Source organism: Juglans microcarpa x Juglans regia, chromosome 4D (assembly GCF_004785595.1).
Source record: "Juglans microcarpa x Juglans regia isolate MS1-56 chromosome 4D, Jm3101_v1.0, whole genome shotgun sequence".
Classification (NCBI taxonomy): Eukaryota; Viridiplantae; Streptophyta; class Magnoliopsida; order Fagales; family Juglandaceae; genus Juglans; species Juglans microcarpa x Juglans regia.
Window position 1 is genome coordinate 29675479 of NC_054600.1, and position 27991 is coordinate 29703469.

At 36.9% G+C, this 27991-nt stretch overlaps 4 protein-coding genes and 1 long non-coding RNA gene across 10 annotated transcripts; 2 read left to right on the top strand and 3 right to left on the bottom strand.

The window, feature by feature from the left end:
* Positions 1 to 1164: 1164 nt before the first annotated feature.
* Positions 1165 to 2797, bottom strand: LOC121259133. Of its 2 annotated transcripts, none has more exons than XR_005939515.1 (3): positions 2100 to 2797; positions 1905 to 1987; positions 1165 to 1809 (listed from the first exon to the last, which is right to left on the bottom strand). It is a non-coding gene; the product is annotated as an uncharacterized LOC121259133 (long non-coding RNA). The 2 variants fall into 2 exon arrangements; XR_005939516.1 differs by having other exon boundaries at positions 1905 to 1997.
* A 1044-nt stretch (positions 2798 to 3841) lies between these two features.
* Positions 3842 to 6858, bottom strand: LOC121259127 (increased DNA methylation 1-like). Its single transcript, XM_041160622.1, has one exon. It carries the CDS (start codon positions 6700 to 6702, stop codon positions 4402 to 4404), a length of 2301 nt encoding a protein of 766 aa, XP_041016556.1. The 5' UTR covers positions 6703 to 6858; the 3' UTR covers positions 3842 to 4401.
* Positions 6859 to 7913: 1055 nt separating this feature from the next.
* On the bottom strand, positions 7914 to 16397 carry LOC121261633 (kinesin-like protein KIN-7N). 5 transcript variants are annotated; one of them, XM_041164096.1, is made up of 19 exons: positions 16117 to 16397; positions 15909 to 15998; positions 14920 to 15038; positions 14714 to 14827; positions 14557 to 14638; positions 14365 to 14432; positions 14210 to 14287; positions 13976 to 14118; positions 13799 to 13901; positions 13602 to 13682; positions 13040 to 13108; positions 12907 to 12966; positions 12646 to 12798; positions 11486 to 11773; positions 11092 to 11160; positions 10846 to 10932; positions 10173 to 10331; positions 9816 to 10085; positions 7914 to 8477 (listed from the first exon to the last, which is right to left on the bottom strand). In XM_041164096.1, exons 1-19 carry the CDS (start codon positions 16259 to 16261, stop codon positions 8040 to 8042), a joined length of 2616 nt encoding a protein of 871 aa, XP_041020030.1. In that variant the 5' UTR covers positions 16262 to 16397; the 3' UTR covers positions 7914 to 8039. The 5 variants fall into 5 exon arrangements, with proteins under 5 accessions (XP_041020030.1, XP_041020029.1, XP_041020033.1 ...); XM_041164095.1 differs by having other exon boundaries at positions 11486 to 11779; XM_041164099.1 differs by having other exon boundaries at positions 11486 to 11779; positions 16157 to 16294.
* A 1693-nt stretch (positions 16398 to 18090) lies between these two features.
* Positions 18091 to 20324, top strand: LOC121260282 (MDIS1-interacting receptor like kinase 2-like). The gene is made up of 2 exons (XM_041162107.1): positions 18091 to 20135; positions 20249 to 20324. The coding sequence occupies exons 1-2, from the start codon at positions 18091 to 18093 to the stop codon at positions 20322 to 20324; spliced, it is 2121 nt and encodes a 706-aa protein (XP_041018041.1).
* Positions 20325 to 20355: 31 nt separating this feature from the next.
* Positions 20356 to 22441, top strand: LOC121260283 (MDIS1-interacting receptor like kinase 2-like). The gene is made up of 4 exons (XM_041162108.1): positions 20356 to 20911; positions 21067 to 21269; positions 21363 to 21428; positions 22232 to 22441. The coding sequence occupies exons 1-4, from the start codon at positions 20356 to 20358 to the stop codon at positions 22439 to 22441; spliced, it is 1035 nt and encodes a 344-aa protein (XP_041018042.1).
* The last annotated feature ends 5550 nt before the right edge of the window (positions 22442 to 27991 follow it).

The following is a 27991-nucleotide window of genomic DNA, read 5'->3' on the forward strand; positions in this document are numbered from 1 at the left end:
TTCACTGAATAAGGTCTTGATGTAGTTCTTTGCACTGAGTATGGTGCTGCACTCAACTTTGTTAGCGTCCCTAGGTTATGAAAAATCTAATTCCTTACTTTTATTATTGTCTCATTCTTTCTCTTGAATAAAATTAACGTGATTATTTAAAAGTAAATTAGCTTTACTCGGACATGATGGTTTCTACTTTTTGGTTGATATTGTGGTAAGCTGAATCGTTTAAATCAAGATAGGATAGAACCTATTATAAGAAATAAGATCCACGCACTCTCTTGCCTGGCTGCTAGGGCCATGAAGGTTGGTCTACGATCTACTGCTTTATAGATGTTTAAAAATTCCTCTCGTTTTGTAGTCTTAGGACTGGCTCTCTGCCCGCCTCTCTATGGATGGATAGGTCAAGCCTACTTAAGTTAGAGAAGGACCTCTTAGCCATTGTCTCAAGAGCAGCTACCGATGCTAGATTGCTTTAGCGAATCAACCCTCTATTATCTTTCATAACCTGCCCATCCCCTATCTATTAAAGCGCATTTTGGGGCATTTTTAGATTCTTATGAGGTTGAAAGCTTGGCTTTGATCAACCATAGACCATTCAGTTTCAGTTCATTGATAACATCTTCCTCTTATCATGGGACTTTTCTGTCTTTATCAGTTCGCCCTCCTTGCCCTTCCTTTTTTCGAGTGACTTTGTTCCCTATCATTTCTGTTCTGGTTGGCAATGAGTTCTCCTTGGCAGCATCAGAATTCTTCGATTGAATAGAGTCAGCAAGACGCAGGTGACCCTCTGGAATGTTCGTACTGGAATCATCATCGCATGTTGCGGTAATCTTTGATGTATTGCGCTTATAAGACAAGGCGGTAATGGTTGCCCTAAGAAGCTACTGGATTCGAGAGTGCTGTACGCAGAGGTGCCTGGGTAGGTTCGACCTACCTGTTTCCTAACTGCAGACACGGGGCGTGAAGTGGCTTTGGATGGGGAGTGGTGACCCCTGTCAAGCCTAAGCCTACCTTCACTGCAATACTATACTCTACGATGACAAACGACATTATACTTCTATTGATCCTTTTTTCCTCCCTTAATATACGTCTTTTTTTCTTGGGTGTAATGACTCTTCAGGAATCCAAGGAACTCACATCATCTACCAGATAACTCACATCAGTAGAATGACTGACAAATTTGTCAGAGATAACATAGAAGGATGAGCAGGTAATCAAGCGTAAGCAGTGAAACTTGGAATGAGGTCAAAATGCTGTTGCTGCCTGGAAATCATTCATTTCTATGACAATTTCAGTCTGGATCTCTTCCAAAATGGCATCTCCAATCTCCAACGCAATTTCCCTCTTCTGCTGTTCCAAAGTACGCCATTCTTTCATGGAATCCGAGAAGTCCAAACCCAAGAAATAATTTGTGTTTGTTTCATCTGCAGCCTGTTTCCACCATAACCTCATTCTTTCACATATGAGCCTCCCAAGCTCTTCAGGCCCCAGCAATTCTTTGTGATGCTGCTTCTCTCTCTCCTTCCTCACATGGGTCTCCATCGCCTCCCTCACACAATCAAACAGAAGCTGCTTTGTTTGCTGCAATACCATTTTCAATTTCAAGTACTGTGGGGAAGGGTTAGACTCTCCAAGCCTTTGCAACTCTGCAACTCCTGTATGAATTGGCTTCTCTGTTGCCAAGTGAAAGAGCAATTCCCTTGGAAGAGCTGCTGATGATAGTGTGTAGTCTTGTAAACCTTTCTTGGGACAGGCTGTTGGATTCTCTTCTTGTCTTATCCTGGTATTTTGTTGCTCTGTTTTTGTTTGAAAGAGCTAGTTAACAAAAAGTAAGAGAACACGAAAAATATCATAAGCATACAGTACTGAAGTTTCTAGCTGACAGGGAGACGGTTATAAAAGAGGGAGACCTTCAGGGGAGGATATTTCTTCTAGTACTGACACGGCCTAGTTGCTTACTGTCTTCATTGCATCTCCGCCGAAGCTTTTCAATCTGTTGCATCCTGTAAACTTTGTGAGTAACCTAATGAAATCATTGTATTAAAAGTAAAAATTTCAAAAAACTGGGTAATTGGAAAAAAAGTGCTTCCACCTCTCTCTCTTACATTGCGGAGTTTCATAGCTTGGAAAGTTTCTACATCAAAGAAGGTCTGATCTTAACATGGTGAAGTTGATATTTCCTCCTTATCACTCTCGGAGCATGAGTAGAACACTGTCGTGCTGCTAGCTGAGGAAAAACCACCCAATTCCGCAACTTCTTTGTCCACCATCTCCATTGCAGGGGCACCATATTCTTCATCTCTATATTCAGAACTCTTCCTTCTCTGGTCCTCTTTAATTGAAACAAACTTCTTATATACACATCCCAGTATTTTGGAGCAGCGTGGAACATCATTTCTGCTCTTGTTTAAGCCACAAACTGGCCGACTTCTTTAGTAACTTCGTTGAATTGCTGCAGCAGCTGCTAAGGTTACTTCTTGAATTTGAGCTGTTCTTCCGGCACCCTCTTTCTAAAAGATACTCGTCTAGGATGAAAGGTTCTTGTTGCTCCAGTAAAAATTCTCCAAGCTGTTTTGATGGTTTGGGTGGTGGTGTGGAAGCCATTAAGGTAGGTTTGCAAGTTCAAGCAGTAGGAATACTAAATGATGAAGTGCCGGTGACTTATATGGGATAGTAGACAAGGCATACCCATCAGTTTGGACTGAAAACTAGAGAAAGATTAGGGCATTTATTGAGAGAGAGAGAGAGAGAGTGAGTCCGAACAATCTCTCTTACTGCTGGGCAAAATCTATGAGTTGTGAAGATTGCCACGTAAGCACTTTACTTTACACAAGTAGAAATTTTCCTTTCTAATTATGCATGAAAATCATTGTTTTGTTTACTTCTTCATCTTCAACTGACACGTCCGTTTTGTTTGTAGATGGATAAACTACCAATTCATATAGAAATACTGGCAACGTCCTGACTGCTTCTCGCCCCCTCTATTACGCAAAATCAAAATTGTTGCACCTAACATCTTAAATAACATGATGTCTGTGAGAGAGGCTTTATTATATTATCCATTCATGCGGGCCTTCACAACGTGTTTTAATACATTATGGGGATGGGATATGGGCCTCATTTTCCATCACAATGCTGTCTAGTTGATAGATAGCTCTAATCAACCCATTAAAAGCACTAGCGTTCACATTTGTAGGACCACCAACTTGTGCTTTCATTCTGCTCCTTTTGACTTTCAGGATCTTTCAGAACATAAAGGATGTCACGAACTAACTGGAATAAAATATCTAATCGCATGTCCGGGCGATGCACTGAGAATAATATTAATTTCCAAGTTACATTTTAATTTTAAGTTTTAAATTCTAAATTTTAAGATTAGAACATAGACCCAGAAATGTTGGGTGTCTTCAATGGCATGAAAATGAGCATCTAAGCCATTTAAAGAAGGCCGCACTCTCCGCACACCTCATGTGATTTCTTTTTTTTTTTCTTTTTTTTAACACAGCACATGAGGTGTGCTGCAGCTATAGGCTAATGTAAATAATTTCACTTAAAAGAAGATATACATAAACCCAGCAGATATAGCTGAATGGAAGAAAAGGCTTGGATAAACCAAGTTGTAATTAATGTCTAAAAAGTGATGCGTGAGGTGAGACTATGGTAGTCTCTGTCAACAGAATTCTAATAAAAGCATCGACCTCGAAAGGAACTTAGAACAATATTACCAGTACAATAAATAGTCTCGCTACATAGATAATCTGGACACTACTTAAAAATATAATATGTAATTTTATTTTTTTATCCTAAGAGGTAAAATTTCCTGAATCCTAGAAACTACTCTGCAACAACAGAACCTGACCGGTGTTCAATGTTCAGGTTGAACCCTGAAAAAGTAACAAGATTGCTGAGATTTACCATTTTCAGATGTTGCCCTCCCAATGCATTGATAACAAACAACATTCTTTGAGCGCTTGCTTCTCCTCCAATTTCATCTCAAGCTTTCTTCCACCCATACTTCATACTGAATAATGAAAAATAAGTCAAAACCATTAAGCTCTAGTTACCATGCTTCCTTTCCTTGGGACAAAAACTCCACCAGATCCAGTTTTAACAATCCATTAAATCTACCAAGTTCTTTTCTTCGGTGATTACATACTGTAGTAAATTGTCCAAACTTCCAATGGCCAACCTCCAAACTCTCATGTATTTGCAATATTTTGTTCTCGATTGACAGGTGAATAGAAATTTATACCGAAGAAATTTAACAAGGACGTTAACTTTAATTGACAGGTAAATTTTAACAAGCTCGAATCACTCCCACCTAATTTAGCGCACAATTTTTACCAATTCTCTTTCTCCTTTATTCTGTAAAAGAACAAGTAGATATCATGAAGGATTTGAACCATATTAAAATGTTGACACTAGATCTCTCCCAGGTATATCGTGGAATTGGGCTTGGCCCTTGAAGGCTGATATCTTCCTCCTCTCGTAGTACTTGAAATAATCAGTGTTTTGGGTCTTTCTTGCTGATATCTTCCTCCTCTGGTAGTACTTGAAATAATCAGTGCTTTGGGTCTTTCTGGCCGATATCTTCTCTCTCTCATGGGACTCAGAATAATCGGTAATGTTGCCTCTGCTTACCTTCCTAAATCTGGCTCCTTCATCCAAACATTCTGAATTGAATTTCCCACGGCTCGCAGCACTAGCCAAAAGTAATTGGTCTCCAATCTCTGCTGTAGGGTTCTTTATTACGAGTTTCTGACACATGATGGTATCTTGGAAGTTCAAGAAAGTATAGTCTAGATACTGTAACCTCTCAGAATCTGTCATCTTTGAGAATCCAAACGAAGTTGCCCATGTCTTCAGCGCAGTAGGAGCAGCAGGCAAAGTCAATCTCTCCACTCCTAGTGCCATCAGTTGCTTTTCAAGCTCATCCATCAATATACGACACATTCCACGTCTGCGGTATTGAAACCTGGTGCAAACAAGGGGTACTTCCGCCACCTTTTCTCCATGAATCCTTACAGTAGCCACACAAATTACTTCATTGTTTCTCTCCAATAGCACGGTGTAGAACCCTCGGAAGTTCAATCTGTTAAGGTCTGATCCTCTACTGAAAATCACATCTTCACAAAGGTCTCTGTTGGTACGAAGTTCTTTGACAGGCTCAAAACACTCGTGCATCAGATTCAGAGCAGCACTGAGCTTGCCGTCATTCTGTGTCCCAGCCTCAATGTCAGCAGCATCAAGATTACAGCTTTCAGAATATGCGGACTTCAATAATGTCCAAGTCAAATTATAAACACCCACGAGAATTGATTTTCCCAGAAGCTTAGACAGGCCCAAAAAAATATATTCACACTTTCTGCCACAAAACCAATGATTTTCATTGACAAACTCTTTACTCCTTAAGCACCCCATATGAAATCTATGCTCACATTGCTTGCAAGTAATGAAACTATTGTCCATAGAAACTCCACCGTCTTCTTCGAACCTGCTATGACCACAAATTCCACAATTACATGATGGACAAAACCAATCACCATTTGGAACATCCTTCAAGCCAAGGCAGCACTTGTGAAATGATGATGGACACCGGTCACATAAAACTAACTCACCCCCATAGTGACAAACAGAGCATACAGCATCATTCTCTTGTAACGTTGTTGTGAAGCTTTTATTCTGATTACTCTCAATCACTTGATTTTTACAATCTTGCAAAGACCTCCCATCTTCGAGTAGAATATTAGCAGCCGGTCTGTGATTTGAACTACCCGCATGAACTTCAAAACCAGTGAGAGTAAACACCTCACAGCAACAAGCGCACTCGATCCCATCACGAGTTATGTGTCCCGCTTTCATTTTACCACCACGGTAGCACACTCTTGTCCTAGGCAAGACCACGTCGTTATCTATCAACCAAGATAAAATCGATCGACGTTTGTGGTTTGAGAAACTAGGAATTACGGCATCCCGTGCTCTTTTTCTTGATTCGATCACATTGTTTGACTGACAATTGGTTGAATGTTCCCTTTTCTTCTTCGAATCTGGTAATTCCTCCCCTTTTTTCCTCTTCGGGTGACCGGCTAAGTCACCCTTAAAATCATCACCGAAATTTATATCTTCCGCAGGCTTACCATTACAAGCAAAAATTTCGCAACCAGGGCCAGAAGCAACCCTTTCGCAAACAGAACTAAAAGCAACCTTCTCAGTAAAAGATAGAGAATTAGAACCAATACTAACGCAAACAGAAGTAGAAGCAACATCCCCAGTTTCAGAAACAGATTGGGAAGCAATACACTCTGTCTTGGAAACAGAATTAGACGCAACATTCCCTGAAACTTCAGCAACAGAATTAGAACCAACATTCTCTGAGACTCCTTGATCAATACAGGCTTTACATGCCGTCCGAAGCGAATAAAAACATCTTCCCTTGGGTGAAGTATAGCGTAACTCACGCCTTGCTCCCTTCTGTCCATACCAAAACACCCACCCCAATGCAGCAAGATGCCTTCTTGCCTTTTCTTTGACATCAGGGATACTACTGCTGTAGCCCCTATCTTCACCCAACACATACCAATCCACAGCAGCCTGGGGGCAATATTCAGGTTCAGCAACAAGCATATCAGAAGGCGAATGACAAATACCAGTAATAGTTTTCTCCACTGTAGCCTCCCCCGATCTCTTGTGGGAAACCAGGCGGCCCATCCCGCATATCGCTTTAGAGCGCGAGAGTGATTATTGCGCTCAGTTAGAAGAACAGAGATGTGAGAGTTTAGACTTGGCAAGGACTTCCGGTTTCTTGGGGTTCACGGTAGGGCAGAGAGGCAGTCTCGGCAAGGTAGGGCAGAAAGCAGGCAGGAACGGAGTGGGGTCCGTGGGGAGATCGAGCCCCTTATAAACTCTCTTCTCAAATTCGTTGATGGGCTCGAGGCTAAATCTTTTTGAGATTAGTCCATAACATAGGAATGGGCTGAGCCCAGTTATTCTTAAAGGAACTTTAATCTGAATATCGAAGCCCATTTTAGTTCTTAGAAAGAATAAAGAACAAATCAGGTATAGCTGAACAAGACCAAAAAAAAAAAAAAAAAAAAAACACCGTTATGTACAACACTTTCATTTTTTTTGTTTGAAACAGTACAACACTTTCATTTGATTTTTATTTCTATTGCGTTTATATGACATTATCCATTAATTATTAGATTAATTCTCAAAATAAAAAAACTCAAGAACCGATAGAAGTGAAATGAAAGAGTAATATATAGTATACAAAAAAAAAAAAGTTAAGAGACTGAAATTTTCTGCACAAAGTTCTATCAAGTTGGCTCCAAGACTCAGCTTAGTATAAAAGGCAAAGGGTTGAGTTTGAGTCAGCCTTCAAGTATGCCAACAAATTTACACTTATCAATTATCAAAGCCCTTGGCCCATCGTTGAATATTTACCATTTAAGATTTTTTTTGTTTTTTGGGAAAATAGAAGAAGCTATTAATGCCTTTAAATACTATTTTCATAAAATTATACAAATATTAGTTCCTATCTACATGCAAGATTTTTTTCTCTATCCAGTTATATTTTATCTCCGTAGTTTTGTAATAGTTTGTGCTATATCCCTGGGTTCCATGGTGCATCAATTGCCCCTAACAGTTTTAATAAAAGTAATGCTAGGTATAATTTTAAAGTGTGCCAGATTCGTATACTCATTTTAAAAAAGGTAAAGTCTACTATTAAAAAAATGATTTTTTCATATAGATCATAAATTTATCCATTTTTTTTTCAAATTTTCAAAAGGAATATACATTGCACATTCTAAGACTATAAATATTATTTTTCTTCAATAACAGTAATATCAAGCAGTAAGACGTCTCTAATAGCTTTAAAAATGAGCAACAAACAATATGAAAACAAACAAGGTCTATATTAGGTCAAATAAATCCATTTAAATAAATGACAAGCATCATGAAGTTCATAAGAGTTAAGAAACAACCGGCACTCAAATTGTTAGCTTTCGTTCGGTCCATTAAACAAGCAAAGTGATAGTGAACTTTTAACACCCAAGAGATTTGGGTACAGAGACTAAATATTGAGCTCTCAACTTCTCACATTTAGACTTAACATCATTCTGGAAAGACACTACTGATCTCTGCCGAGAGGCAAAGGCAGCACTAAACTGTTTAATCTCTTCTTCTAGATTTTTCCTTCTTTGTACTTCAGTGTTCAAATCCTTCAAAACGTTTTCCTTCTGGTCAGCAACCAGTGCAAGTTTTCGAGATGACTCCGAGACCATTTGGTGCAAATGATCCCTATCTTCTTTCAAAAGCTGAAACTCTGTTTCCAAACTATCGTATCTTTCTTTAGAAACCACCAGGAGCTGGTTATTGAAATCCAACTCTTTCTCCAAACTATCGTATCTTTCCTTGATGGTGTTCAGTTCATTGCTCAGTTCTTCCTCCCAACAAGCAGTTTCTTCATCCTGAGTACATCCCTTAAACAAAGAAACTAGAACTTTAAACAAGACAGAAATCAACTCATATACTTTCCAACCGTTTCCAGACAGAATGTAGTTCTTTTTCACATGTCCTATGTGATAGACTAGATACTTCATGTGCGTGCCTGCGCATATACATGCATGCAGACAATTCTCTTTTCGGTGTGAACTTGATGACATTACTCTAACCATGAGGTTTTTTTTGGGATAGGTTGCACAAAGATTTCAATAATACGGAGGTTTTTTTTGGGATAGGTTGCACAAAGATTTTTTTGTGATCCTTATTAACCATGAGGTTTTTTTTGGGATAGGTTGCACAAAGATTTCAATAATACGGAGGCATGCGTAACCCCAACTTATAGAATTATTCATACAAGTTAGGGATCTAAACATGACCTATATCAATGTAAAGAGTTTATAAGGGTACCATAAGTACCCTTGCAAAGTTTAGAAGAGTTGATAATTGAAGCATATATAAAAGCTACTTCATAAAAGCTACATCACAGGATCCTTATTAAAGTTTGTAACCACAGACAAGCATGCCCTAAAATCAGTTTGAAGTGCATTGAAGAAATGAGTTATTCCTTTCTGCTATTGTAGCTCTTCAGAAGTACTCATTTTCCCTCAACTTAAGTATGTAGTATTAGGTTTCCCATGTAACATCATGTCTAACATTGCATGTCCAGCTTACTGCAATAAAAACCAAATGGGTGGGTGGTGTCTAGAACCCCAACTCTAAACTTTAAATTTGATTGACTTTCAAGTGTTTTGAGAAGCAATTTGTGCCATGATAGATCACCAAAAGCAGGAAAATGGTTAATTGTAAACCCTAGTATTTAATAAGTGAAAATTATACCACTGCACCCAGAAAAGAAAAGCAGAAACTGGAAGGAGAAGATACGGACTAAAAACAAGAAATGATTTCTGCTGCTCTACAGACTAGCAAAAACTAAATTATCCTCAGATGCAAGCGTCCAACATAGGCCATCTTGTAGAACCTAGCTTGTGTTGTTTCTAGTAAGGACCATAGAGGAGCAAAGTTGAAGGGAAGAAAAGATTTGAAGTTTCAATTGTTTTCGGATATCAATTTCCAAAGGAAAAACCAAGACAAGCTAATGATCCACTGTTTTGTCCTGAAAATTAACAAAAATTCAAAGAACATTTCATATTTGAGTTACTTTTTTGCTCATATTCTTATACTATACAAGAAACAGCCAACCAATTAAGGTATAATTCATTCAAAATAAATAGCACCCATAACTAAAGAATCAAATTGATGGAGACCAAATTGAGAGTTAATGAATGATATCTTGATAGTTTTGAACAGGTAGCTACCTTATTTTCACAGCTACACCGTTTAGGCCTCAATTGTTCATTCTCAACTGTTGGTGTCTGTGACAATACCAGGGATGTAATTGTGCTGTTCAACTTCTCGTAAAGCACTTTGCATTGTTCTTGAATTAGAGAATTGTTCCCAGTGAAAGAACTGTGGTCATCCATTGCCATGGAGAAATGAGTTTCCAAAGTCTTAAACAGGGTTATACCAATTTCACTTGTGCTCGATACCAATTTTGAAGTTGAGGATTCCTCATCAGATACGAAACTCTGCTAAGAAAGAATAAAAATAAATGTCCTCTGAAGGGCAAACATCATATAAAGGTTGAAGGTGCAGATTTTACACATGGATTTGACCTGTATTATTGACAAAACGTCCTCATAGATATCTTTGCAACATTCCACAGATTCACCAAGCCTTTTGGGGATCTCTTGTGTAAGTTTTGCTTCTTGTTGAATTTTAGATATTTCATCCATTAGTTGATGGTTCAAAAGTATCTGCTCTGCATGCTTTCTCTGTAAATAAATGCAAGGGATCAATAAAAGAAACATCGTCAAAGCTATAATGTGCATGTCTGGGTTTCATATATAGCAAGAATCTACAAATTGAAATAGGAATATGCTTCACCTAACAAAGACAACGGGCTACTATATGGGGAATGAGCACAAAGATAAAGGCTCGCATGCCCCTCTGGATTCAGAGTTGATCTCAACTTATCTCGTCCCATCTCATCTAATCATTACAACTTTTTCAAATTCTCACACAAAATATAATAAACAATTTCAACTTTTTCAAATCCCAAAACAATAATAATATTAAAAAATAATATTCTAACAACATTTTATTCAACTTTCATTTCAACTCATCTCATCTCAACTCACTATCCAAATCTCACTTAAATGAAGCAAGAAAAAGATTTACTATGCCATGACAACTTAAATTATGCAAGCATTTTCTGAGCCAAAAAAATGCATTTGAAAATTGTATAGTGACCAAAAAGAAAACATCAAAGTTCTGATATGGACTAACCTCCAGTTCATTTCTTTCTTCTGTGGCAATAAGTAATTGTCTCTTGAGATGTTGAACCTCTTGTTTATGATTCTTGGATGAATAGGTCTGAGAGAATGTAACGAGTCCAACCAAAACAACCGTAAAACTTTAGGCTCCAACAGAAATACCAAATCATAAAAACATCAAAAAGCATCACTAACATAGCCATATATTACAGACTACAGAGTCTATAAATTTGAATGTATTCAATATTTAATAAGTCACCTTTAACCAGAGGCTTGTTTGTTCAAAATCCTCACAACCATGAGTGGTAGGAATATTTATTAAAGATGGCTGACAAATAATGAAGACGATGAGCTTCTAATTTAAAATCTTTTCACTTTTCCATTGAGATTATTGCATGGAAATTGGAGGTATAAACATCTAAGCCAACTAAAGGAAATTAAATCAACAATCATGACTTCGGCTTCTGTCCTTGCTAATGGGGTATGGTCAAGTTTGAGTTAGTGTTACGTCATTGGGAGAGGGTTGATGATGCTAATACAAGAGGTAACTAATTGAAATATCCCATTTCTGTGTTTGCTAGATCAAATGGTGTTCATATTACCTAACATGAATTCATCAAGTTTAGGAGAAAAACTCAGCAATATAAACTCACAGGGGTAGCATCACTTGAAGGAAATGATTGAACTTTTCTTGCAGGAGTCAGTTGAAGTGAATCAAGGTCAGCTATGTAACCTTTATTCATTTTCAGCCATGTGTCTTCATCAGCCACATTGCTAAATGTATCTGGAAGGGGACTATAGTCAGGGAGCATTGAGTAATCTGATCGCTTGACAACAAAGGCTTTGGGAGCTGCCTTGAAGCAAGGGGTTCTAAAAGCATCTCCATGGCATATGATATTGCTGTCATTGCATTCTTCCTTGAGGCTTTGTCTTTCGGAATCCTGACCCTTCCAGTAGATAGGAATGATGAGATGATCAAGAATCCGATGGACATGTAAAAGAACAATTTTTTTGTACGTAATCATGAACTTTGTTAATAGAACAATAGGCATAGCCCAAGTACACAGGATTCATACAAGAGAAACACCTAACTAAGATTTGCATCCAATACAAGAAACTCAGGGCACTCAATCCATGAAAATCTATTGCAACTGCCAAGAGGAACAAAGTGTTGAAAACGAAAACTTTACAGTAAAAAAAAAAACTCAAGTACGAAAACATTAAGATTTATTTAATACTCTTTTCATGATCATTTGGGGAGGGGATAAAAGTAGCACATTGTTACTTCTCAACAATAAAGGTTTTGGATCACGTTTAGATTTTTTTTTAATAAAACAATCTAGTCTTTTTTTGTGATTCCTAGGGCAGCAAAAATACCAACTTTCCTAGAAAAAGCTGGCTAACAATCTGAATCCAGTCAACAGCCCACTCATCATTAGGATACGTTTAATGCAATGCATAAAAGAATGGAAGATAAATCTTCAGTAAGACCAAAACATAGCTATAGTAATGCCAGGTGTCTTCTGTGGCTTGCAATAGTGTATCCACGTCATTTAAAGATGACATAGACTAAGATAAAGCAGAATGGTATAAACAATTCCAATTGCCAAAATCAGGTAGAGGTTTGGATGAAACAAGTTGTAATTAATGCCTATAAGAACTGTCGAGGTGAAAGTAAGGTAGTAAGCTGGCTGGAGAACTTAGAAACAATGAGAATAGAAAAAATATTGTGACTAGAAAGCATCTACCACAAAAGTTACTTGGAACAATATTGGTACTAAAACGAGTATCCATTACTTTGCATGAGCAGTACCTGACCAGAGTTCGGGTTGAAGTCTGATGAAGTAAGAGGATTGCTGAGATCAACAATTTTCATCTGTTGCTCCTGAATGCATTGATCACGTTCTCTGTGTGATTTCCTCTCCTCTTCCAATTCCATTTGAAGCTTCTCCCGCTCTAATTCATACTGAATGAGGAAAAATAAGTGAGAACCAAATGCTTCCAACGAAAGGTAAAAGCTTATGCTTGCTTTAAGTAATGGCTCACATTTTCAAAGGCGAAAATAACAACCAACCTTGAGCAAATCATTCCGCAATTTTAAGATCACTTGCTCCAGCACCTCAGCATGAGATCCCTAAAGAAGACTTCAGCAGTGTTAGTTTGTGTCCAACCTCTTCTTTGTAATAGAAACAAAAGAGGATCATCACCTGAAGTTTTTTACGAAGCTCTTCAATCTCTAGTTTTTGCCGCTTCAATAAGGCTGCATCTGTCAAAATCTGTAAAAATAATTGCTCTTCATTAGACTAAGTTGCACCATCAAATTCAAGGGGAAGGATAAAATAATAAGATGTGCAGAGAAAAAGATGCTATATGATATCACAACAACTGCAAAGAAAAAAGAAAAGTGCAAACTGCCAGGAGACACTCATTATTCAGTTAAGTAGCAAGTCAATTATTTGTGACCTTAACATCAAAAGTACACTGGAACATCAAAGGGTTAACAAAACGGGCAAAAGATGAAATAATTAATGCTGAAATACATGCATAACACGACCAGGTTGAGAAAAAAGATTAAAAACAGCAATGATGATGGATATACAGATCTCCGGAAAGTAAGGTAAAGGGATATTAAGTTTTTCTGAGACCATAACACATATGCCAAAGTTTTCTGATGTTCCAATGAACATCAGAAAAAGCTTACACTAGCAAGACCACAGATTCATAAACACGAGTACATGGTAAGTGTACAAAACAAAACAGAGAACATACTTCATTCACTTGAACACAATTAGTGATGCGCTTGGCTCTGCTAGCAAATTGGAGAGTTCCCTTCGTTTCCTCAATGTGTACCTAAATGAATCGTTAACATACCATGTTAAAAACTGAAAATTTGAACTTAATGCAACATGCCAAAATAATAATGATGATAAGGAAAATGAGATGAAAAGAGAAAATAAGTAGACCACCTCCTCAGGTGCTAATGTGCATATTATTGAAGTTTTAGCATTGCCACCAAGAGCAGGTTGAAGTATGCGGGTCAGCTTACTATCACGATAAGGAATATGACCCCTGCAACATATATTTTTTTCTCACTGTGACATTGTTGTTTTATCAAATCAACATGACTTACTGAAAACAAATACCTCTGTTTTGCACCATCACTTAGTTTGTTAATCACGTTACCCAGAACCATTAAGCTTTTGTTAATGTGCTTTCCTTCCTTTAGACGTACCCCACCGGCTCCAGTTTTAGCAATCCGTTCAGACCCAGCTAAATCTACCAAGTTCTTTGTTGCAGCAAAAATAATATAAAAGTTAAAAAAAAAAAAAATCTAAAATTAGAATATGATCTAAAATATGAAGTAAAAGAGTACAAACCAAGACTGCAACACGAATGGCATCAGTACTCAAATGATCACCGACAGAATCAGTGTCCTTCGCCTTGCTTTCAATCACCTTCATATATAAGATAAGCTTGCATGAAATCCAACAGTTTTAAGTGGAGCTGTAGAATCAACATGTAAAGGACATACCATCCTGAATATTGTGTGGGATCTACTACTACGAACATTCATATTAGTCTCACCAAAGTGCCTATTAACTGGAGAAAAAAAAAAAAAAAAAAAAAAAAAAAAAAAAAAAAAAAGAGAGCATGTAAGAAACGTATCCAACTAAAACAACATGTAAGAAGCCTAAGACCAATAAGTTATGCTTTTAAGTCAAACCTTCTCCTGAATCTATGAGCTCCAACACTTGTTCGGCGTTGCTAACAATTTCCTCCCTTAGGCCTGCAACAAATATCCCACGCTAAAAGACAAGAAAAATCAGTGATTCTATACATCTAAACGAACTATAATAAACTCTAAAACTGTCAATACCAACCTCCAAACTCTCATGTATTTGCAATTTCTGGTTCTCTACAGCAAAAAGATCATTAATTTCTTCATTATAAATTTCCATATAGGAAACCCGAATCAGAAATTCTCGGTCAGATATCTGAAATTATTACGCACCAACAGAAAAAGGTTAGAATTCAAAAGATCATTATTAATAAATACAACATCAGGAACATTCATGGACCTGCTTACCATCTGAATTTTTGCAAATATATCTTTAACTGCCCGGTGAATAATCCCTGGATCAGTTTCAGAGCCATTCATGGTGAAAGTCTTGCCACTGCTAGTTTGTCCATATGCAAATGCAGTTCCTATAAAAGTCCCATTAATCAGCTTCAATGCTAATATCTAGATGACATGTCTGATTAAAAAAAGCAATCACTACATTCTTCTTTTCACATTCCACGTTAAATAAATATAGAAGATATTGAGTTCGACAGGAGACAAAACACACATTAATTACTTTGATAGAGTACACCCAACATGAAAATCTACCTGTACAAAATACTCAAATTGACCAACTATAGTCTTCACTGCTCTTGATTTTTCATTTTCATTAATCCGTAGAAGCAGTATACAATTTTGTGATCCCGTGCCCATTTATAACAAATCCTTGGTTTCCTCAAAACCGTACGGTTGAAAATAGTCTTCCACCGTCAGAATTTGTATTGTACTAAATTAACTAACTTGGCCAAAAATCAGTTTAAAATTAAATAGAAACGTCAGTCAAGAAGAAACGTACTTTTTTTAAGAAAATAATTTTTTTGTTAAGTAAATAAAAATTCTGGGATCAACGAGGATGTTTCAGGAAAGAAAAAATAGTAAAACCATAGAAAGCAGAACCACCCTTCTGTTCATTATGAACTTATCCATGATTTCTTCATATTTCCAGAAAACGAGGGCTACAGTTTTAGCTTCTTTTCCTTTCTTTTCTTTTCTTTTTCTTTTTCTTTTTCTCTTTTCATGGCAGTGGGGTTAATAATTAATTGAATAGTCAAAATTATTTTCCCTTTCGTTCTCAATATGCTCAGAAGCTAATATCCAGAAACCTGAGTAAAAACTATATTTAATCAACTATGTAACGATAATCAATCCTTAAATATATTTTAAGGGAAAAAATTAAGCTAAATTCGAAGAAGTTACGTTCAATAAAATAAAAAGGAAAGGAAAAAAAGGATTACCATTAAAGCCTTCAACTGCGGCATGAATGATGTCCTTTGTAAGAAGCTCATAAACCCTAGCATTCGTGCAGCTTTCGTCGAATACGTGATCTGAAACAAAATGAAAGTCACTTCGAAACAAACTCGCAAGATCTCAAAGAAACACAAAACAAAACAAATGAGCCCGCATATTTCAGAGAGAGAGAGAGAGAGAGAGAGGAACAAGTACCGAAAGCGTAAGAGAGGGCAGATATAGGGGTGCCGTGAACCTTGTGAAGAGAAATGCGATTGTCTTCAACCTTCCAGTATGTTCCATTGGAGGGTTCTGAGGATACGGGAGGTCTCACTCGGACTGCGACGCAGATCTTCTCCATAGCCAAGTACTTTCTCTTCCTGTGCTCCCTCACTCTCTCACGCACTATTACGGATTATCTCTGATATGGAGTCGCTGAATCTTGCGAGGGAGGAGGAACTAACGGGCGGGCTATTGTGTTTTGCTTCCAGAAAGCATTTCAGATTTGAATGCGTTGGGTTTACGAAAAGGCCCTTGAGAAGAGGTTTATTGACATTTAGGTCTGATTCAAATTGATGTGATGGGCCGGGATTACAGTCCAGATGACGAAAACGGGTCCTCCACTAGACCTTCCCAGGCACTATGGGTTCCAAACGTAAGGTATTTTGCGGACCTTATACTGGGCCTACATTTTTAAATGGACTCAAGAAAATTTTAATATTAATTTTTTATGATTAATGTCAGAAATTACATTTGAAAGTCATGAGGTAATTTTTTAATATTTTTATTTTTATAAATATTTTTCCTTTTTCAAGAAGGTGTGTTGACCTCAGGAAATCTTTTAAGTTTCATTTGTTTTCAAAAAATATTTTATCTCATTTTATTTTATTTAATTATTATAATTTTTTTTACTTTTCAATATAAAATAAAATAAATAATTTAATTTTTTTAAATCTTAAAATAAAAATAATATTCTAATAATATTTTATTTAATTTTTTAATTTTAATTTCAACATATTTTATCTCATCTATCAAAACAAACTACCCCTGAATATAGCCAGTCTGTTCATTATTTGGTGGAGGTTGTTCCTCTGTGATTGCAATGTCGGTGATCAGTACGATAGCTTGATCGAGACAGAAGATCAGCTCTGATCCATCCCAACTAGCTCATGTTGAAGCTTAGACCAATAACTTTTTAGTCTATTTGTTTTTTTGCCAAGAGCTGCCACTGCCAATATTGGGTCAACCAACAAGCGTAGAGATTACAAGAAAATTATTTTTTTATAAAAATATTATTTATTATTAAAATCAGTTTATTTTTATTATAAATAGTTATTTTTATCACAAATAATCTGTTACAAATACTCATTTTTCTTGTAATGAAAGAAACGACATATATATTAGCCAATTAATTAGCTGGAAAGACAATTAAGCACTAGGCTGCAATTAATTAAGCGAGCATTTTCATTACTATATATACTCGGTCTGATCCCATTGACTTTAGGATTAACAAGAATATCGTGTATATAAATAACCTCAATAATGCATCAAAATGGCGGAGTAGTACTAGAATATTTAATTGAAATCATTGAGGTTTATTAATTTTCAAATGTGCAACTTGTCAAATATTTAGGGAAAAAAAAAAGGGTTTTCTTCGGTTAAAGACAACGACATCCAAGCATTGGTCACGTTCGTGATATGAGAAAGTATAATATATAGGTAATTTAATACAGAAATTGCAGTTCAATTTACATCAAATATGACGTCTTTTATCTCCTGCCGATTAAAAAAAAAAAAAAGACGAAGATAACAAAGGCTTAAAATTTAATATTAACAGGGGATAATAATAAATAAGATAAGAGTCGTCTATTTTCACGTGCTTTTCGCGTAGACTGTAAGGGTGCTTGTAAACTATACCCAAAAAAAGGGTAAGAACGTCATCGGACAAGAAGACTGAGTATCGTCTTTTAGTCCAAATTGTACATTCAATCTATGCCTTAAAGAATTGTGCATTAACTTGTATGCATGGGCTCGGTCAAATTAACGTACGCATCCCGGAAAATGAAGTGGAAGAAGGAATAACGATAGGTGGCGCGCGCGTAGCTAGCTAGCTGGGTTATTCATGAAGCCCCGGACTTCAATATATATATATATATTACCTCCATTACGGTACCAACACACAACGATAATATGGGATCATCGACCTTTGAGAAGGTATGCTCTCCGAGATCCTTTGTTTTGTTTGTTCTGCTGATTTCTTCACCGAATATAGTTGCTTTTGCCTCTTCCTTAAATGATGAAGCCGATGCGCTTCTCAAATGGAAAGCCACCCTCGAAAACGAAGCCCAGCCTCAACTATCTTCATGGACTTTCTTCCCTAACAATGCCACTACTTCTTCTTCCAATCCTAATTCAAGCAGTACGAGTCCTCGTTCCTGGTTTGGCATCGGCTGCAACTCCGCTGGAAATGTCATCGGAATGAATCTTAGTGGTTCAAGCTTAAGAGGTTCACTCGATGCGTTTGCATTCTCGTCATTCCTTAATCTCGAATATATTGATCTCAGTATGAACTATCTCTTTGGTACCATCCCACCACAGATCGGTAACCTCTCCAAACTTACCTATCTTGATCTGTCCACCAATCAGTTCTCGGGGAAAATCCCACCAAATATCGGTCTACTCACAAATCTTCAGGTATTGCGTCTGTTTAAAAATCAGTTGAACAACTCAATTCCTGAAGAAATAAATCAGTTGAAGTCCCTTGATGAGCTTTCCTTACACAGCAACTCTTTACACGGACCCATTCCTTTGTCTCTGGGTAATTTAAGCAAATTGGAGTACTTGTATCTCTATGACAACTCACTGTCTGGCTCTATTCCTTTCGAGATTGGAAACCTTTCCAACTTGGTTGAGCTCTGCATACATACCAATAGTTTAACTGGTCCCATTCCTCCTACTCTTGGAAACTTAAAAAGGTTAGTATTGTTGGACTCGTCTTCCAACCAACTTTCAGGTCCCATCCCTGCGGATATAGGGAAAATGGAATCTTTGAAGAACTTAACACTTGCACAAAACTACCTCGTTGGTCCTATACCGACCTCATTATATGGCCTAGAAAATCTGACCTTCCTGTCTCTCTTCCAAAATCAACTTTCTGGTCCCATTCCAGAAGAGATAGAAAACTTGAAGTCTCTTGTCTGTCTCCAGGTGAACGAAAATCAACTCAATGGTTCCCTTCCAACTTCAATTGGTAACTTGAGCAAGTTAGAGATTTTAAACATTCGCAAAAACCATTTCTCTGCTTCCATTCCTCGAGAGGTAGAAAAACTCATGAGGTTGACTGTATTTCGAGTAGCTTGGAACCAATTCACTGGTTATTTGCCACAAAATATTTGCCAACACGGATTGCTTCAATATTTTACTGCAAATGGTAATCACTTAATAGGTTCGATTCCAAAGAGCTTGAGAAACTGCTCGAGTTTAATCAGAATTCGTCTTGACCAAAACCAACTGACTGGAAATATATCCGAAGTTTTTGGGGAATATCCGAATTTGGATTACATAAACATCAGCAACAATACCTTTTATGGTGAACTTTCACCAAAGTGGGGAAGGAGCTCACGGTTAACAAATCTAGAAATCTGGAGGAATAACATTACTGGTAGCATACCACCGGAGCTTGGAAACTCAAGTGAACTACATCTAGTTGATCTTTCTTCAAATAGCTTAGTAGGGGAGATCCCGAAGGAATTTGGAAGGTTGACTTCTTTGGTGAAGCTTACCTTAAGCAACAATCAACTTTCAGGCAATATTCCTGCAGAGCTAGGGTCCCTGACAAACCTTGAGTTTCTCGATCTCTCCATGAACAAATTGAGCACGTCAATTTCAGGATGCGTAGGGAGCTTCTTGCAACTGCATTACATGAATTTAAGCCACAACGAGTTTAGCGGTGAAATTCCAACTGAGATGGGCACGTTGGTTCAGCTTTCGGTGCTAGATCTAAGTCATAACCATCTCACGGGTGAAATACCAATGGAGTTTGGGAACTTGCAAAGCTTGCTGACAATGAATATATCCAACAACAACCTCTCTGGCATTCTTCCCAGGGCTTTTGAGGAACTGCATGGCTTGCTTTATGTCAACATTGCAAACAATCAATTCTGTGGTCCCATTCCCAACAACACAGCATTTCTAGATGCTCCGAGTGAAGCAATATCAGAGGGGAACAAAGGCTTGTGTGGCGGGGTCAAAGGACTACAACCTTGCCAATCACTCACTGCATGCAAGCATTCTCCTACAAGGGGCCACAGTTTGACCGTGTTCATGATCATATTCTCACTTTTGGGAGTACTATTGGTACTTTTGTTTGCATTATTGGGATTGTATATAAGAAAAAGGAGAAACTCGCAAAAAACACGGGATGAGAACTTGATATCAACCTTCGATGGGGCAAAAATGTATGAAGAAACCATAGCAGCCACGGGGGATTTTGATGCCATGTATTGTATTGGGACCGGTGGATATGGAAGCGTCTACAAAGCACAGCTGCCGTCGGGCAGTATCGTAGCTGTAAAGAAATTCCACACATTACAAGATGGAAGTTATGCCACAGATCGGAAAGAGTTTTTCAATGAGATAGTGGCATTAACAGAAGTCCGGCACCGAAATGTCGTGAAACTACATGGTTTTTGTTCAAGCGAACGTCATTCGTTTTTGGTTTACGAGTACCTTGAGAAAGGCAGCTTGGCCGGGATCCTAAGCGAAGACGAAGAAGCAAGAGAATTGGATTGGAGTAGAAGGGTGAATGTTGTGAAAGGCTTGGTGCATGCCTTGTCGTACATGCATCACGACTGCTCACCGCCGATTGTTCATAGAGACATCTCAAGCAAGAATGTTTTGCTGGATTCTGATTATGAAGCTCATCTCTCGGACTTTGGCACTGCTAAGTTTCTGAAGCTAGACTCGTCCAATTGGACTGGCTTTGCTGGCACATATGGATATGCAGCACCAGGTAATTAAAACTGATCATTAATTTACACTCCTCTACTTTATTTAACATATATACATATAGATGCATGCTACATATAGAGCGCATAAATACATATATAATAGAAGACAGCTTCCAGCAGCACCCTAGCTAAAATTACTCCTTTCAAATTTTGGCAGAACTTGCTTACACAATGAGGGTGACCGAGAAGAGTGATGTGTATAGCTTTGGAGTGTTAGCACTTGAAATAATCAATGGAAATCATCCGGGTGATTTCATCTCCTCTGCATTTTCTTCGCCTGCTAACATACAGCTTAAGGACGTATTGGACCATCGACTTCCACCTCCGACGGTTCAAGTCGAGGACGAACTGAAAAAGATCGTAACTATTGCAAATGTTTGCTTACGTCAAGATCCCAGAAATAGGCCAACCATGCACATGATTTCTCAAGTGTTATTACGCTCAACTCTGCAGATAATTCGTAGCCCAGTTACAACGAACGAGGGTCTAAATCTGAAGGGTACAGTGTCTTTTGCAGAGGTATGTACTTGTTGACACCATACCATTTCTTTTCCTCTCTTCCAATCACGTATTAATGGTCATGCATAGTTTTAACTTTATTTTTACGAAGAATAGAAGTAGAGCGGATATATTATTGGTAAGGCTCAACAAAATTACCATTATGGGACTGTATACAGATTCCAGGCCTGATCTGCCTAGTTTTTAGTAAGGGTACGTTGGACCTGGCGCACGATGCATCAAGTAGTATCATGCATGCGGCCTATTTACTGTGGGCCACATTCTAGTGAAAAATAATTTATACAATTTTAAAATATGATAGTATTGTACATTTCTTTTTTTTTTTAAATAAATAAATATAAAATCCATGTAAAAAACTTCACTTTTTAATATTAGATTGTATTATTTCTTAAAGAAAAACACTAGAGATATAAAGGAATCTCACAAAGAGGATCTCACATACTGATATGACACACTACGTCTCCCATTTCTTTTCTTTTTTCTTTTTTTTTCCCACTCCCCTCCCATTCTCTCCTTTTCCCTCTATTTCTCCCCCCTCTCCATGCCCATCAAGGTGGTCGGGGACTACCTTAGAGTAGGCAAAAGTTTTTGATGATCCAAGCGGCACTGTTAGCGGGGACATGGAGCTCATAACAGTACCATGAGCTTGTGCGCATTGTTTCGTGCACTATGTCGTGGTCAATGACCCTGTCAGTTGGTCGGGTGGTCGAGAACCACTCTTGAGCTGGCATAAGTTTTCAGTAGTCCAAGTATCGACCGTTGAAGGGAACACGAAGCTCAACTGCCGTGAGCTTGTCATGCAGGTTTCGTGCACGGCTTGCGGTGGTCGTAGCCTATTGGCAGAGGTGGTCGAGAACCACCTAGAGGAGGGGGTGCAGACAATGCCAACACACTGGCAACAGAATGCCGGCATAGGGAAATGGGTGGTCACCCAATGGGAAAGTAAGGAAAAAGAGAGGAACCACCTAGGAGAGGGGGGCGCAGACAACGCCAACACACTGGCAATAGAATGATGGCACGGGGAAAGGGGTAGTCACCTAGTGGGAAAGTAAGGGAAAGGGGAAGAGGGGGAGAGGCATGGGAAGGGGAGGGGGAGAAAGAGAAAGGAAAAAAAGAAAAAAGAGATAGACGTGGCACACTGCCACATTAATATGTGAGATTATTTTGTGTTTATAACTGCCCTCTTTTTTAAGTAGAACACGAGACTTACAAACTCATTTATAATTTCCTATTAATTTGGCCTTCTCGAGAATGGATCATGAGTTTTGCCATACAACGGCCACCGGTCACTACACTCTACATTCCACATTTTTTTAAATTTTATAATTTTTAATTATTTTAAATTTTCTATTCATTATTTATATAATAAATATTTGATAAAAAAAATTATAAAATTTAAAAATATGTAGAGTGTGAAGTGTGAGATGATTGTGAAGATTTATTCATGGGTCATTCATGTATATAAGTAATACGCTGAGCTGGCAAGGCTATATATGTAAAAGCATTTGTTATCCACCGTAAATAAAGGGCAAAATTGCAAATCATAAGGGAGCGATATTTGTATATATCGTTTCCCTCATTACCTTTGTCAGGTACTTACGTATATCCTGTAATGCATGCAACAATCCATGATGCGTCTGGAGTAAAAAAGAAACTAAATATTGCCAATTACTTTTAAGAACTTTTTCTAACTTTATCAAGTACACAAGATTTTCGTGGCTAGCTTCTAAGAACTTGCAAGCGAAGAAAGAGAAGAATAAAAAAAAAATGGATATATATCAGCGTGAACTGAACTTTTGCCGACAGGCGGATTGCGTAATATGATAAACTTATCATTTATTTACAAAATATTATATTTTTATAACTTGGATAGTTGTATATAATTAAAGTTAGTAAATAGGATAATTACGTGATTCTTTCATTATTTGATAACTGTTTGTTTTAATATTTAATGTTAAAGCGTTTAAAATATTAACATCGAATAATGAAAGGAAATAATTGAGATAATAATTAAAATAAACAGCACATATCCCAAGTAATAAATAGATAGTAATAATAGTATAATATTAATAAGAATAACAGGCGGTAAAACCGATCATATGTATGATAATAGATAGAGCAGGCGGTATAACCGATAATATATATGAGGAAGTAAATAATATAGTAAAAAGATACAAAATAAACTTCTTCATTAAAAATATAATACTTACAATGAGGTTAATTCTCAAAGGAGTTGGAAGCTGAAGACATGAAGAAATGAATATTTACAAGCTGAGGAGGATTGGAGTGGAGAGATTTGGGCGAGAGAGGAAGAGGTTTCAGATCAGAAATTCTGAATGCCTTTCTTCCTTCACAAAGCCCTTTATATAGACACTAGAACAGTACGAAACAGTAATTTTAATAATACATGAACAGTACCAGCCGACACTAAAAACAAAAACAGTATCAGCCGTAATGACACAATACAGGACACGAAAACTAATATGTATAAAGTCATTTGTTGTTTAATACGTCATTAAACTCCATCCATCTCTCAAAACCATTATGTTTCTAGCCCGCCAAGTTTCTATCAAATGGTAGAAAAAATATAATTATGATCGATCATGTCTTAAAGATGTTTTCAAAAGTTACCAAAACTCCAGAAGTTCTAGTCCAACAGAGTAGATTTCAAGCACAATTAGCATCCATTACCAATAAAAAGGATTTGAAAAAATTAACTGAAGTAATGTCACAAGTTTCAAACAGTGATGATAAAGAAGAAGCACAACATCTCGCCAGATTATCTCCATTACAACAACCTGCATTATCACCAGCCCATCATATCTCTCCTTCTCAACAGGCCTCTCATTCTCAGGGTAACCAAGCCGCCTTAGGAACAGTCCAAATAGCTTTTCAACCTTTTAGAAGATCTTTTTCACATTATTCTTCTTCAGCACACTCTAGTTATCATACACCCAGATCAATCATTGTAATATTTTTCTTGAATATAATTTCTTTTTATTTTTGTAAAGGTTAAGAAAAATACTAATATTTTGTAACTATTTTCTTCTTTCATATAATCTTGTTTGATATATTCTTTATTAATTTTAAATTCTTATTTATTTAGGGTATATTTGTAAAATAATTGTGTAAGTATGATCATAGCATACATCTTTTTGAAAATTTTAAGGATTTTTATTTCTGAAGTAAAATCGAATAAAAATAAAAGAACATCATGAGCATATACATGAGAGGTACTAAGTAATTAAGATTTTGCATGGGAATATAAAGTTTCTAAAAGAAATGCTATTATATACTCCACTAAGTTTCGTGGTCCGTATTGCAGTCAACTATACTGCATTCATTCGTAGGTGAAGACGACTCCTTTTGTCTTTCAATTCTCTTCTCTTCTCTTCTCTTCTATTCTCTTTCTTTTCTTTTCTTCCAAATGCATGGTTGGTCGACAAGAAAATCTGCTTTTCCTTTCTTTTGTTTCGAGAATGACAATCGGATGATTTGATGCATGGGGGCCGGCCGGGCTACATGAGATCCGATATATGTAATATTCTATATATGCTTTGCAGCTGCATGCATGCATGAATCAAAAAGCTGGATCGACCGTCCTGCATTAAGACACTTAAGGACGTAAATAATTTGTAATTGCATTCACTTTATATTTGCATGACATGATATTGCATCTTCTAATAATTTATTCCTCAATCATTATTTCTGATAAACACGCAACTGATAATAAAATAATCAATTATAATAGCTGCATGCATGCTTTGCTGCAAGACCAACTTTACTACTGGTTCAAGAATCCTGAAAATTAATTAAGATATCGTCGTCGACTACTCCCAATTATTTCTCGACTCGATATTCAGTTTGTTGAGTTTATGATCCCCTTAAACTTATTATTAGTATAATTATATATTTTTTTTAAATATTTTTTAAAAAATACACTATTTCATTAATAGTATAATCCTTAACTATTAAAAAATCAAAATATCCGAATAATAATTTTAAAAAAACATTGAGGGCTCGTTTGAATACAAAAACATCTCACCTGATCATTTTAGCTCATCATTACAACTTTATCAAATTTTTATATAAAATATAATAAAAAATTCAACTTTTTCAAATCTCAAAACAATATATAATAATGTTAAAAAATAATATTCTAATAATATTTTATTCAATTCATTTAAAATTATATCATCTCATCTCATTATTCAAACCAGCGTGAATCAAATATCATTTTCCTTATTCCCATGCTACTAGATCTTACGATATGGCGTACTCAAGATTAAAAACCTTTTTTCCACCCGGCCTGTTCCAAAATGCAACTTTTTTTTTTTTTTTTTCCCAATTTGTTGGTGGCCGCATTCACATAAATCGAGGTAAATTTCCGGCAGTCCAAATTATTAATTCCTATCTTTTTTGAGCACAGATATTATAACCATTGATGTGCTATTGATCTTAAGTTGTAAATCACATATATTTCTCTTGAATCCAGCTATCTGATCAATTATGCATAGTCGGGTTTTAGCCCCTTTTTTTTTTTTTTTTTTATCAATGTACAGTGATATTGGATATTGCCATACCATGCATATATGATCTAATAAACCATATTATATGCATTGATTTGGCGAATAAACGCGTCAATATATATATTTTTGCATCTTTAATTATGTTCGACCACGTAATTAATACTATTTTACCAAAAATCCTAACAAAAACATATCGGTGGAACAGTACTATAGTACTTCATGTGCCAGCAGACGAACAAAATGCAAATTAGGAATCAGATGTGTAGGAAACAATTGCATGCATATATATATATGAAACAATCGTATATATATGCGACGCACAGCTCGCGCGAATGATCATTGTATGTACGTGTAATATCTATAATTAGTTGTGCTTCGCGAATGTGTTGTACGTACGTATACGTATTTTGCAGCAGATACATTTAGATTTAGTGAGAGAAATATATCAGAATCACAAAATACAAATAATAATTACGTGCATATATCATTTCATATGGTACTCGATCCATGTGGCCTTAGATCCTGATCGTGACGTGAGAATATATCGATTGATGGTCTCTATATATTCACCACCGGCGAATTTATTAAAAACTACTCGACTCTTTTTATATATGAGAAATTATTAGCAACTTGCCAACTTATTTAATTTATACGTCATGATTGACTTTAAAAAATAATAATTTTAGTTTTAAATTATTAATTTTGTTAACATTATTAAAGTTCTATTTTTTTATGCCGTTCTTTACAGATTCCCTTAATTTTTTGGCTTTCATTCTTTCATTATATGGAATAATTTAAAGTTAAGCACATGTAACTTAGCTAGAATATACTCCATCGATCGCAAATAGTCTTCCGCAGACTAACATATATATTAATAAACTAAGACTTCACCACCGTGATTGCCTAAGTTTGCCACTACTACGTAGAACACTGTATAAAGAAAGAGGAAAACGATACAAATTAGTCTTCGATCGACAAAATAAAAAAGCAAAGCGTCAAGTCTTTGCATCGTCCAACAACGTGGGATTTCGTAAAGCCACCACCTTTTTTCCTTCGAAAAGAAAGAGATAATGGTTTCAGCGAGCAGCTGCCTAAATTAGTGTACTTAACTTTAGTTCCTATGCCTCAGGGAGAGAGAGAAGAGAAAGTCCAAAATTCTCACATTTTAAAGCTTTATTGATTAGGTCATAAAGATGGACGAACTTTCATTAAGAGGAGTAGAACTACTAGTACTTCAACGTGCTAATAATTACGGTGATTGCATGGTACATAAGATTTGGTATAGATCCGAAAGCCTGGCACTGAGAGCTATGGATTCTGATCTTAACCGCTGATTATCCGCCCATATTACATGACTTTGATGTAAAACTAAGCCCAAACCGTTCTTTAATTCCTGGTTCACCATTTTCAACCGGTTCGCTTCGTACGTGAGGTTCTGTAGATGCCTTTTCTTTCGCCAGCGGCAACGCCGGGCTGACTTGCGGTTCGATTCCTTGCGTCTGAGCTGCCTCTCATCGTACGTATAAACCGCCCGGTTCGAGCCCTCGGAACCGGAGTTTGGATCGACCGAGTCTCTTGATTGAAAGAGCTGGGACAAGACTTGATCTAGAGATTCATTACAAGACTGGGTCGGTGATTGAAAGGAGGATAGGATTTCTTGGAACTCATCTGTGCCGAACTCAATTTCTTGAGAAACCGGACATTGGGATACGACTGGCTCTTGGGAAAAAAACATTGTTAGAAAGAGTGAGCAAGAGGGGAGGGGAGGGAAAAGGGAAGGAACGAGTTCCAGGGGTTGGGTATTTAAGGGAGAATGGAGGACCAAAACCTCCGGGGGTCCCACCTCAACAAAAGATTTTGGAGCACCATTGAAGGCACCTTTGTCTAATAAAACTACGCGTTTCCCAGTCTTTTGCTTTTTTTTTTTTTTTTTTTTGGTTTATGTTTTCTTGTGGTGAGGGTGTGTTTGTTGCGTTCGTGCAGTTCCTTTTAGTGTCAGGTGGCACTGTGGATTGTGGTGGGCTAATTGTGCTG